The following is a 12,104-nucleotide window of genomic DNA, read 5'->3' on the forward strand; positions in this document are numbered from 1 at the left end:
GATGTCTTCAATGTACATCCATGTTGTAGCAGGTGTTAGAATTTCCTCTCTTTTTCAGGCTGAATAACATTCTATTGTATGGATGGACCACATTTTGTTTATCCAGTCATCTGTGGATGGATACTTGGGTTGCTTCCACCCCTTGGCTGTTGTGAATAGTGCTGCTGTGAACAGGGGTATATGGAAATAATTTTAAATGGCACATAGTGGAATACCATACAGCTGAGAAAATGAGGCTCCAGCCCTTGTCTGCAGCCCAGGCAAACCTCATAATCTTGTGGTTGGGAGCAAGAAGGAAGTTGTAGGAATTTACTGGGTACAGTTATTATATCATACTCAAAAACAAGCAAAATTCAACAATATATTGTTCATTCATACATGTTTGATAGAATGATTAATGAAAAAATAAGGAAATGGTAAACCCATAATTCAAGACTATCATTACCTCTGGGGGTAGCAGAGAGTAGGGGGATGGGATGGCAAAGACCACTATGATAGTCTCTGTCAGGGCCCAATGGTACAGGCCAGATAGTATTTTCAGCTTTGTGGGCCATAGTCTCAATTACAACTACTGGACTCTGCTATTATAGCATGAAATCCACCGCTGACGGTATGTAAATGAATGGCCAGGGCTGTGTGCCAATAAAACTTTATTTAAACCAACAGGCAGTGGGCCAGAGTTTCCCAGCCCCTGCTCTTGGTGACATTCTAATTCTTAAGCTGAGTGGAGGCTTCACAGGTGTTCAATAATTATTCTGTTTTATTACCAAATACGTTTGCATCAATTCTTGCATGAATAAGCTATCATATTAATAAAAAGCACTAAGTGGGCTCCTGCTGTTCAGAAGCACCTGATCCTCCTCTGTGGCTCTCACAGTGACTCTGTGTGAGGGACCCAACAAGTTCAAGTGCCAAAGCGGCGAGTGCATCTCCCTGGACAAAGTGTGCGACTCCGTCAGGGACTGCCGAGACTGGTCGGACGAACCCCTCAAGGAGTGTGGTGAGCCCTGGGGTGCGGGCAGCTGGCAGAGCAGGGGTGGGACCCAGATGTGGGTGCTGCGGTGCTGCGAGGGGCTGGCCCACCCAGGCCCACAAGTGCTGTGGGGTGAGACAGATGGTAGAGGGGGTGCTGGGGATAAGTGGATTGGCTTCTAAGCCTTAGTTTTCCCAGCTGTAAAATGGGACAGTAACTGCTCCCACATCCTAGGGCTGCTGGGGATCAAATGATGCAATGCGTGTAGTTTTAGCAGTGCTATGACCCATATTTTGGACTTTATAGGCCATAAGGTCTGTGTCACAGCTCTTCAACTTGGCCATTGTAGCAGAAAAGCAGCCATACAAATGCATACACGTGCATATGAAAGCTTGGGGCCGTGCTCCAAGGAATCTTTTATTATGGATACAGAAACTTGAATTTCATAGAACTTTTTCATGAAATACCATTTTGCTTTTGATTCTTATTTTTCTTTTCAACTATTTTTAAATGTAAAAGCCCTTCTTAGCTGTGTAAGAGCAGGTGGAGGGCTGGATTTGGCCCATGCCTGGTACAGAGGGTAAGAGCATAGATTCTGGAGCCGAGTGCCCTGGGTTCGAGTCCAGCGCTGTGATCTTGGGCAGGTCATTTAATCTGGCCGTGCCTCAGTTTCCCCAGCTGTAGTTCCCTTGCCTTTAGGGTTGTAGGGAGGATTAAATGGGTTAATATATGTAACTGTAGGAAGTTGTATGTGGCTTTTATTTCTTATTTTTTTTGCGATACACGGACCTCTCACTGCTGTGGCCTCTCCTGTTGCGGAGCACAGGCTCCGGACACGCAGGCTCAGCGGCCATGGCTCACGGGCCTAGCCGCCCCACGGCATGTGGGATCCTCTCAGACCGGGGCATGAATCTGGGTCCCCTGCATCGGCAGGCGGACTCTCAACCACTGCGCCACCGGGGAAGCCCCGGCTTTTATTTTTTATAATTAAAAAAATTGTAATTACGGTTAAAAAAACATAAAAATTTACCATCTTAACCATTTTTAGTGAAGTTCAGTAGTGTTTTAAGTACATTCACGTTGTCGTGCAACCATCACCACCATCCATCTCCAGAACTATTTCATCTTGCAGAACTGAGACTCTGTCCCCGTTAAACACTAACTCCCCCTCCCCCTCCCCCAGCCTCTGCACCCACCATCCTACCTTCTGTCCCTATGAATTTTACTCCAACAGGGGCCTCGAGGTGGAATAGTGCAGTATTTGTCCTTCTATACCTGGCTTATTTCACTCAGTATAACATTCTCGTGGTTCATCCATGGCGTCCCATGTGACAGTGACTGAGTCCTCTTAGGAGTCATGGTACTGCAGCTGCACAGTCATTGTGGTGATTATAATGATGACGGCGAAATAGCACAGGGTGGCGGGAGAGTGGTGGCTGGAGGCCAGAGTGTGACCGGTCCCCATCCCCCACCTGGCACAGGGACCAACGAGTGTCTGGACAACAAGGGCGGCTGCTCCCACATCTGCAACGACCTCAAGATCGGCTACGAGTGCCTGTGTCCTGAGGGCTTCCAGCTGGTGGACAAGCACAGATGTGAAGGTGATTCCCGAGCCCCGGCCCTTTCCCTGGACATGGGGAAGGTCAAGCCCTCAGCCTCAGTTTTCCCATCCATTAAGTGGGCGTGGGCACTGTCCCCTCTGTCCAGGGCTGGTAGGAGGCCAGGTGCACGGGCCAACTGTCGCCAGCTTGGCTCTCAGGGAGGACTTGCTTCTGGCCTTTGGGGATTAATAATTAAGAAAGAAATCTCAGCTGACTCAGCTTGACCCTGCTGGCTGTGCCCTGAGGTGAATGGTGAGGTCGGGGTCACTGTTAGAGGTGACACTTGGCTGTTTCCAAGATTTTGTTGGTCAGAGTCCCTGGCCCTGGAGGTCTTCCCCAGAGGGGATGAGCTATCCCCCATTTGATGAGCTGTCCCCCATTTGCCACTGGGATGCACGGCCTTTGGTCAGAGCCCATGGCTCCATCTGCACCCCGTGGGGAAGATGCCCCAAATCTCTCTGTGTCCCATCCTGCAGACATCGACGAGTGTCAGGACCCAGACGCCTGCAGCCAGCTCTGCGTGAACCTCGAGGGCAGCTACAAGTGCCAGTGTGAGGAGGGCTTCCAGCTGGAGCCCCACACCAAGGCCTGCAAGGCCGTGGGTGAGTGCAGGGAGGCGGCGGGACGGGGAACGAACGTGGTGGGGAATTTTATCATCTGAACTTTGCACCGACTGCAGTGACCTGGGGGTAGACCATCTGCTCCGGAGGCCTCTGGTAGGTGAACACCACAGCCTAGTTAGGAATCGGGCTAGGGAGCTGCCCACACCTGTCCGGCTTCTCTGAAGACGCAGATCAATCCCGTGGGGGATGGTTTGTAGCCCCCAGTCCCATGAGGGGCTTCAGGGCACAAAAAGTGGAAAGCCATGGCCTGAACAGCCTGCACCCCCTCCAGCTAAAGGAACTTATATCAAAAAAAGTAAATCCATTGAAAAGAGACCAAAATATAATTGTTCATAATGAAACAAAATAGTACAAGTCACTGAGTTTCTTCTACCTGACGTTTAGGTTAGAACTGCAACCATGCACTAATTCTTAGAATCACCTAGATCGAGGGATCCCATGGTTTTGGAGGCATAGCTGTCCTGGTGAAGTTGACAGGTCACCCAAACATCCTTTGTCTTCTGTCATGTTCTGCTCTTGCAGTGTGATTCCAAATGAGGGCCAGTTTTGCAGAAATATTTTAGAGCTGTTTCCCCTAGGGCCTCTCAGTCATCATCCCTTTGACAGCTCCCTGGCTTCCCTCTGTTACATCCCCATGTGTGAAGCCCTCCAGGATTTGAGATTTCATTTTCATCCCATTCTGTAGGGTCAGGTCCCTACAGATGCCATCCCAGCTGGAATGGTGTCGTGGGAAGGGATATTCTGAGGGGGTCAGTTGTAGAAGGCTCGGTGTGTTGGTGGATATTGATGTCATGGTTATAGCACAGCCCCCAGAGTCAAAGTGAACCAGGTTCAAATCCCAGCTCTACCACCCACTAGCTGTGTGACCTTGGGCAAGTCACTTCTCTCTGAGCCTTAATTCCCTTATCTGTACAGGGAGTTGACAACAGCCGCTGCCTGTTAGGAGGGTGAGGGTCAATGAGAGAAAAACGTAGGAAAAGCACTAAGCAGAATTCCCTGACATTAGGAATCACTTTGTTTACATTTGCTGTTATCATTTCTTCATCTTTACGTTCTTCAATGTAAAATGCTGGGGCCCAGATGTTTTCAAATGTAGGTTTTACTATTATTCAGCTATGGTGAGGCCAACAGACCAAACCGGGGTTGTGGGAGAGGCTTTATTGTGGTTTCTGTGGGAAGGAACAGGCGAGTTTGAATAATTTCAGTGGTCTCTGGGGAATAGACGCTGGCCCTTGTTGTCTGGCACCTGTCCCTGGGGTGACTAGGGAAGGTAGATAGTGGGCAAGAGTGTGAGACCCCAATAAAGGATGTGGCGGGGTGTGGGCTGGTTAGTTTGCATTTGAAGTGAGTCATTTACCGTGTCCTCCCCGATCCACATCAGAACCACTTTGTTAATACCCCAGGCAGGCATCCTGGTGTCTCCCCTGATTCAGTCAGACCCTGCAGGGTGACAGTGGAGGCCAGGGTCCCTTTCACTCTCCTGAACTCCCCTTCCTGGCTCCCCAGGCACCATCGCCTACCTCTTCTTCACCAACCGCCACGAAGTGAGGAAGATGACTCTGGACCGCAGCGAGTACGCCAGCGTCATTCCCAACCTGAAGAACGTGGTCGCCCTGGACACGGAGGTGGCCAGCAACAAAATCTACTGGTCCGACCTGTCCCAGAGGAAGATCTACAGGTGAGCCTGGGCCCCGCCCCGTGCAGCCCCAGTCCCTGAGTAGACTGAGGGCCCCTGGAGCTGACACTCTCCTCCTCTCCCCTCAGCGCCCAGATCAACAGAGCCTCCAGCTTCTCTTCCTATGACACTGTCATCAGCGAGGATCTCCAGGCCCCCGATGGGCTGGCAGTGGATTGGATCCACAGCAACATATACTGGACTGACTCCATCCTGGGCACCGTCTCAGTGGCTGACACCAAGGGTGTGAAGAGGAAGACGCTCTTCCAAGAGAAAGGCTCCAAGCCACGGGCCATTGTGGTGGATCCCATCCACGGGTGGGTATTCCCAGGGCTGGGGGCACAAAGGACACGGGTGGGGTTCATGAACCGATTAGGGCTCCAGGTGGGGGGAGGTTTGTGCTGAGGTAGACCAGACTGAGTTGGATGCGGGCTGTCCCGAACCCCGGGATGCTCTCAATGTCAGAAAAGAACAAGGCCCAGGGCTTCCCTGGTGGCGCAGTGGTTGGGAGTCCGCCTGCCAATGCAGGGGACACAGGTTTGTGCCCTGGTCCAGGAAGATCCCACATGCCGCGGAGCGGCTGGGACCGTGAGCCATGGCCGCTGAGCCTGCACGTCCAGAGCCTGTGCTCTGCAATGGGAGAGGCCACAACAGTGAGAGGCCCGCATACCGCAAAAAAAATAAATAAATAAAAATAAATAAAAGAACAAGGCCCAGAATGTGGGCCTCCCCACCCATCCTATGGGGGCCCTGGGGGTCGATGCCCCACCATGTCTTCTGTGTCACCTGAGGTGGAATCAGACCCTGAAAAGCCCTGCCCTATGGAATAGAATCCAAAATCAGAGATTAAATACTGATTTAAATTGATATTAGAGGGACTTCCAGGCGGTCCAGTGGTTGGGATTCCATGCTTCCACTGCAGGGGCTGTGGGTTCAATCCCTGGTAGGGGAACTAAGATCCCAGTGCCGGGAGGTGCGGCAAAAAAAAAAATTTATATTAGAAATGAACACTTGTTAGAAGTTAGAAATTTAAATTCCAATGTAGTATTATACGGCAGAGTATCCTACACTGAGACAGGATTGCAGAGATGTTTAAAAACGCTCTGGGTCAATGTTAGCCGACTGACAGATCACCGCCCGTGGATCACCCTCCTCGGGGTCCGCAGGCCCCGTGGCTGACTCAGCAGCTCCAGTGTCCCCAGGGACCCGTGTCCCCTGGCGGAAAGCCTCTGTCCTCTGTCACACGTACCCTGCACCTGCAGCACACACCAGCTGCCCCGGTACATCATGTGTGGCATTTCACAACCCCAGGATGGGCAGGATGTTCTGGCTGCAATAACTGGAGAAAAGGGAGCATTGGGCCTCAGGGAGAAAATGTTGGCAAAGGCGCACTTGGCTGTCCTTGCATGGTGTCCGTGGCTCAGAACGGACAGACCCCCCTTGGGGTGAAGGTGGGCATGTCAGGTCCTCGTCAATCAAGACTAATGCTCTCATTTGGTGGAGGGTCACCCGGTCCACCCTACTGCCAGCAGAGAGAGACACCCTCCCTGACACACTCCACTTATTATTATTTATTTTTAAATATTTATTTATTTATTTGGCTGCGCCAGGTCTTAGTTCCAGCACGCGGACTTCTTAGTTGCAGCATGCATGTGGGATCTAGTTCCCTGACCAGGGACTGAACCCGGGCCCCCTGCATTGGGAGCGGGGAGTCTTACCCATCGGACCACCAGGGAAGTCCCACACGCTTCACTTAGATGCGTGTTGTGTGCTCTGCTATTGATTGATTGATTGATTGCCTCGCTGCATGGCTTGTAGGATCGTAGTTCCCTCAACCAGGGGTCAAACCCGTGCCTGGAAGCTCAGAGTCTTAAGCACTGGACCGCCAGGGAGTCCCCAAGTGCTCTGCTTTTGTGTTTCTTTCCCCCACCCCCAATAGCATGGAATTCTCTGCCCGACCTGGCTCTTTCATTTGGCCTATGGGTTTCCTTCCCTGCCAACCCAATGGGCCATGATTTATTTAAACTGCTATCCAGCCCCTGGAAATTTAGGTTTTTACCCCCTGCCTCATACAAAGTAGCCATGAATACCTTTGAATGCCTTTGAAGGTGAGTCGCTGCAGTTTATCTGCAGGATAACATTCTAGAATTTGGATTACAAATAGGTCTGAGGGTACTTCCATGGACATAGCCTCAAATTGTCCTTCCACGCAAACATTGTGATACTGACCCTCTCGCCAGAGGCGCACCCTAGGACCCGTTTCCCCACACTCTCACCAAAGGGTTTTCCATCTTTGTAATCATGATGGGGAGGGTGTATTCCAGGGTAGTTTTAATTTGTATTAGGTCACTTGCCTGAGCATCTCTTCAGATGTTTAAAAGCCCTTGGAGCGACTTCCCTGGAGGTCCAGTGGTTAAGACTCCGAGCTGCCACTTCAGGGGTCACAGGTTCAATCCCTGGTCGGGGATCCTGCATGCTGCAGGATATGGCAAAAATAAATAAAATAAGATAAATTAAGATTTAAAAAAGAAAGAAAGAAAGAAAATAAAAGCCCTGGGAGATCCACTTGTAAGTATGGATCCAAAAGAATTGAAAGTAGGGACAGAAACAGAGGTTTGTACACCCGTGTTCTTAGCAGCATGACTCACAGTAGCCAAGCGTCCGTCTGCAGAGGATTAGATAAACGAAATGTGGCCTGTGCATACAGTGAGACTTTATTCAGCCTTAAAAACCTGCTACAACATGGATGAACCTTAAGGACATTACACTTAGTGAAATAAGCCACTCACAAAAGGATAAATACTGTATGATTCCACTTATACGAAGTCCCTAGAGGAGTCAGATCCATGGAGACAGAAAGTAGGAGAGTGGGTGTCAGGGGCTGGGGGAGGGGGAGTCAGTGTTTAATGGGGACAGAGTTTCAGTTTGGGGAGGAAAGAAAGTTCTAGAGATGGACGGTGGTGATGGCTACACAGCAGTGTGAATGTATTTAATGCCACTGAATTGTATACTTAAAAATGGTTAAATGCTAAATTTTATGTTATGTGTGTTTTACCACAATTTAAAGAAATCTCTCTTTCTGTGTGCGTGTATATATACATGTATGTATATGTAGGGGTGTGTGTGTGTGTGTATATATATATATATATATATATATTTGTATTTAAAAAGCCAAAAAATTACCCCCCCCAAATTTATAAAAAGCCCTTAGAAAGCAGTGTTCAGGGTGCAGATTCCAGGGCCCCAGTCCCAACACTGGAATGAAAACCTCCCTTTGTTCTCAAATGTCATCCAAATCCTGCCAGGTCTCACCAGGTGTGTGGGCCTTGAGGGCAGCAAGGTCAGGGAAGCAGAAAGAACCCATCCAGGGTCTCCCCAGAACCAACTGGGAGTCCTGGCCTGGCTGCTTCAGGGTAGGCAGAGCCTCCCTCCCTGATGTCCTCCTGTCTGTCCTTCCCGCTGTCCCACCAGCTTCATGTATTGGACAGACTGGGGAACCCCCGCTAAGATCAAGAAGGGGGGCCTGAATGGCGTGGACGTTTACTCGCTGGTGACGGAGGACATCCAGTGGCCCAATGGCATCACCCTGGGTATGTTGGGAGCACAGTGGTCCTGGGGGGTCAGGCACAGTCTGGAAGAGAGGAAATGGCCACGGACCTCCCTGAGATTTTATAACCTGAAACTCAGCTCCCATTCCCCCACACACCTGCATGCAGTTCAGGCTCACACATGGGGGTGGTGATGGGGATGGGGGCAGGGTCTGAACTGCTTTCCTGGGCACGTCTCTGCTGGGTCCTTGGGGGTCTCCCTCCTGTGGGGAGCAGCGTGCCCAAGCCCCAAGCACTGCCCCCCGCATCACGTGTGACCACTCCTTATCCCCCCCACCCCCATCTTGGATTCTAGATCTTTCCAGCGGCCGCCTGTACTGGGTCGACTCCAAGCTGCACTCCATCTCCAGCATTGATGTCATGGGGGGCAACCGGAAGACCGTCCTGGAGGACAAGAAGAAGCTTGCGCACCCCTTCTCCTTGGCCATCTTTGAGGTGGGTGCTGGGGGCAAGCGGTCGCTGCTTCCGTGCTTGCGGGAATTCACGGTCAAGTGCTGCTGACTGAGCATCACTTACATACAAGGCGCGAGCGCTCCTGCTAACAGGTTCACACACATCGTGTAGTCATTCAAGCCCAGACTAGGTCAGAAAACTGCTGGTGACCATGAAGAGGTCTTAGACCAGGAATTAGGGATTTCCCTGGCAGTCCAGTGGTTAGGAATTAGCGCTTCCACTGCAGGGGACCCGGCTTCCATCCCTTGACGGGGAACTAAGATCCCTGCAAGCCGTGAGTCAAGGCCAGAACAAAAGGATGCTGCTCAACACCCTGCAAGAGAAGGGGGGTGCCCATCAGGAAGGCTTATGTGGCCCTAAATAGCATCCCAGTGGGGAAACTCTGCTCTAAAGAATGTTGCTGTACAGTTGACCCTTGAACAACGTGGGGTTTGGGGCACTGACCCTTCACACAGTCGAAAATCTGAGTATAATTTAGAGTCGGTCCTCCGTATCCAGGGTTTGTTGGTATCTGTAGTTCCACATCCGTGGATTCAACCAGCTGGGAATCGTGTATTTACTATTGAAAAAAATCCACGCAGTTCAAATGCATGTTGTTCAAGGGTCAACTGTATTCGTAAACCCATGTTCAAGCAGCACGATCCACAAAAGCCAAGAGTTGGAAGCAACCCAAGTGTCCATCAGTGGATGATTGGATAAACACAATGTGGTCCATCCAACCAATGACATATTATTCAGCCTTAAGAAGGAAGGAGATTTTGACACCTGCTATAACTTGGATGAACCTTGGGGACATTATGCTCAGTGAAATAAGCCAGGCACAAAAAGACAAATACTGTGTGATTCCACTCATTTGAGTCCCTAGAGGAGTCAGATTCATAGAGACAGAAAGTAGAATGGTGGGTGCCAGGGGCTGGGGGAGGGGGATGGGGAGTGAGTGTTTCATGGGGACAGAGTTTTAATTTGGGAAGATGAAAAAGTTTTAGAGATGGATGGTGGTGACACAACAATGTGAATATACTTAATGCCAAAGAACTGGACACCTAAAAATGGTTAAGATGGTAAATTTTACATAATGTGTATTTTACACAATTATTATTATTTTTTATTTTTATTTCTTTGCCGCGCTGCTTGGCATGTGAGATCTTAGTTCCCTGATCAGGGATTGAACCCACGTCCCCTGCACTGGAAGCGTGCAGTCTTAACCACTGGACTGCCAGGGAAGTCCCCACAATTAAAAATTTTTTTAAGAAAAAGAAAAAAGAAATGATGCTACCACCCAGCACTGCTTGTTCCCCAGAGAACCCCAGTAACTTCAAGGGGTGTGGACACAGTGGTCTGTGTCCCAGCCCCATGGTTGATGGGATCTGTCATCTTCCTTAACTCCCATGTAGGATAAAGTATTTTGGACGGATATTGTCAATGAAGCCATTTTCAGTGCCAACCGCCTCACGGGCTCGGACATTAATTTGATGGCAGAAAACCTGCTTTCTCCAGAGGACATCGTCCTTTTCCACAACCTCACGCAGCCGAGAGGTAAAGATGGGATGGCCACCCCCACCTCCACGTCCCTGCCGGCACTCTGGAATTTTCTAGAAATTTTCTGACCTCGTTCTCACCCTGCCTCCCTGACTTTTCCGCCACAGGGGTGAACTGGTGTGAGAGGACTGCCCTCCGCAACGGTGGCTGCCAGTACCTGTGTCTGCCAGCCCCGCAGATCAACCCCCGCTCGCCCAGGTTCACCTGTGCCTGCCCCGACGGCACGCGGCTGGCCGAGGACATGAGAAGCTGCCTTGCAGGTGGGGGCACCAGTCTGCCTTCTGCCACCCTTGCAGGTCAGCCCAGCAGCCGGACCTTCCTGACCCTCACTTTACTCATCCATCAAATGGGAGAGCAAGGCCCCAGGAGGCCCTTGTAAGGCCTTTCTCAAATGCTGGGCGCATCAGCACTGTGCCTGGCAGGGAGATGGACTCAGTTCACCTGTAAGGTCTAGTTCTCTCTTTCCCAGACCTCTTGGGTGGGGGAGGGACTGATTTTATTTTATTTATTTATTATAAATTTATTTATTTTGTTTATTTTTGGTTGCGTTGGGTCTCTGCTGTTGCACGCGGGCTTTCTCTAGTTGCGGCGAGCAGGGGCTACTCTTTATTGCGGTGCACGGGCTTCTCATTGCAGTGGCTTCTCTTGTTGCGGAGCATGGGCTCCAGGCGCGCGGGCTTCAGCAGTTGTGGCGCACGGGCTTAGTTGCTCCGCGGCATGTGGGATCTTCCCGTACCAGGGCTCTAACCCGTGTCCCCTGCATTGGCAGGTGGACTCTTAATGACTGCCTGCGCCACCAGGGAAGCCCGGGACTGATTTTAGATGCAGACACTGAGGGAGAAGGTGGCCCCCTTTTGATTCTCCTCATCCTCAGAGAAAGTCTCTATTTGGGGCCAGTGTGTCTGTAACACTTAGGAATCTTCCTTTTGAAAAACAACGTGTAATATAATAACATAGATATTGGTGGGTTTGTATTTTCACTGCGCTTATCTTCAGTTATTTCTTTGTGGCCCATGGCACTTGCTTCCTATCCATTGTCAGCAGCAGCGCAGCTATCAGTGGGGCTCAGGCTGCAGGGCACTCAGGAACCGTTTATTCTTTCAGAGACTGAACCTGCAGTGACCACCTGGAGGCCCTCCACGGTCAACTCGACAACCGTGGGTCCAAAGCGCACAGCCAGTCCTGAGCTCACCACGGCAGAGTCAGTGACGATGTCCCAACAAGGTAAAGGCTGGGGTCACCCTGGCCCTGGTTCATTGATATGAGCATGTTGGTGAAGAGACAGAGTGGATTTAGTCTTGGCTCCTTTTCTCACTGTCTCTGGCATGGTGGAAGCCTCAGTTTCCCTACCTATAAAATGGAGCTAATAACAGTGCCCACCCACCTTCCTGGAATAGTGGGGATCACATGGGCTTTTTCAGGTGTCTGCCCAACAGGGCCAGGACTAGCATGAGGCAGGTCAGGCACTCCCTGGGGCAGCATCTAAAGGGGGCACCAGGGACTTCCCTGGTGGTCCAGTGTGTAAGACTCCGAGCTCCCAGTGCAGGGGGCCTGGGTTTGATCCCTGGTCAGGGAACTAGATCCCACATCCCACAACTAAGAGTTTGCATGCCGCAACTAAAGACCCCTGCA

The 12,104-nt window shown here is 50.8% G+C and overlaps 1 protein-coding gene across 5 annotated transcripts in view; it reads left to right on the top strand.

The window, feature by feature from the left end:
• The window catches only part of LDLR (low density lipoprotein receptor), a 36,197-nt gene that overhangs the window by 18,239 nt on the left and 5,854 nt on the right, over nucleotides 1-12,104 (top strand). For 3 of the 5 annotated variants that reach the window (XM_032626290.1, XM_032626293.1, XM_032626294.1), the window contains 10 exons: nucleotides 878-1,000; nucleotides 2,455-2,574; nucleotides 3,051-3,176; nucleotides 4,704-4,875; nucleotides 4,962-5,189; nucleotides 8,344-8,462; nucleotides 8,776-8,915; nucleotides 10,328-10,469; nucleotides 10,580-10,768; nucleotides 11,577-11,696. In XM_032626290.1, the coding sequence (XP_032482181.1) occupies nucleotides 878-1,000; nucleotides 2,455-2,574; nucleotides 3,051-3,176; nucleotides 4,704-4,875; nucleotides 4,962-5,189; nucleotides 8,344-8,462; nucleotides 8,776-8,915; nucleotides 10,328-10,469; nucleotides 10,580-10,768; nucleotides 11,577-11,696 (1,479 nt within the window). The remainder of the gene's footprint in view (nucleotides 1-877; nucleotides 1,001-2,454; nucleotides 2,575-3,050; nucleotides 3,177-4,703; nucleotides 4,876-4,961; nucleotides 5,190-8,343; nucleotides 8,463-8,775; nucleotides 8,916-10,327; nucleotides 10,470-10,579; nucleotides 10,769-11,576; nucleotides 11,697-12,104) is intronic. The other 2 variants (XM_032626291.1, XM_032626292.1) reach the window with 2 other exon arrangements.

This window comes from Phocoena sinus, chromosome 3 (assembly GCF_008692025.1).
Source record: "Phocoena sinus isolate mPhoSin1 chromosome 3, mPhoSin1.pri, whole genome shotgun sequence".
Lineage (NCBI taxonomy): Eukaryota > Metazoa > Chordata > Mammalia > Artiodactyla > Phocoenidae > Phocoena > Phocoena sinus.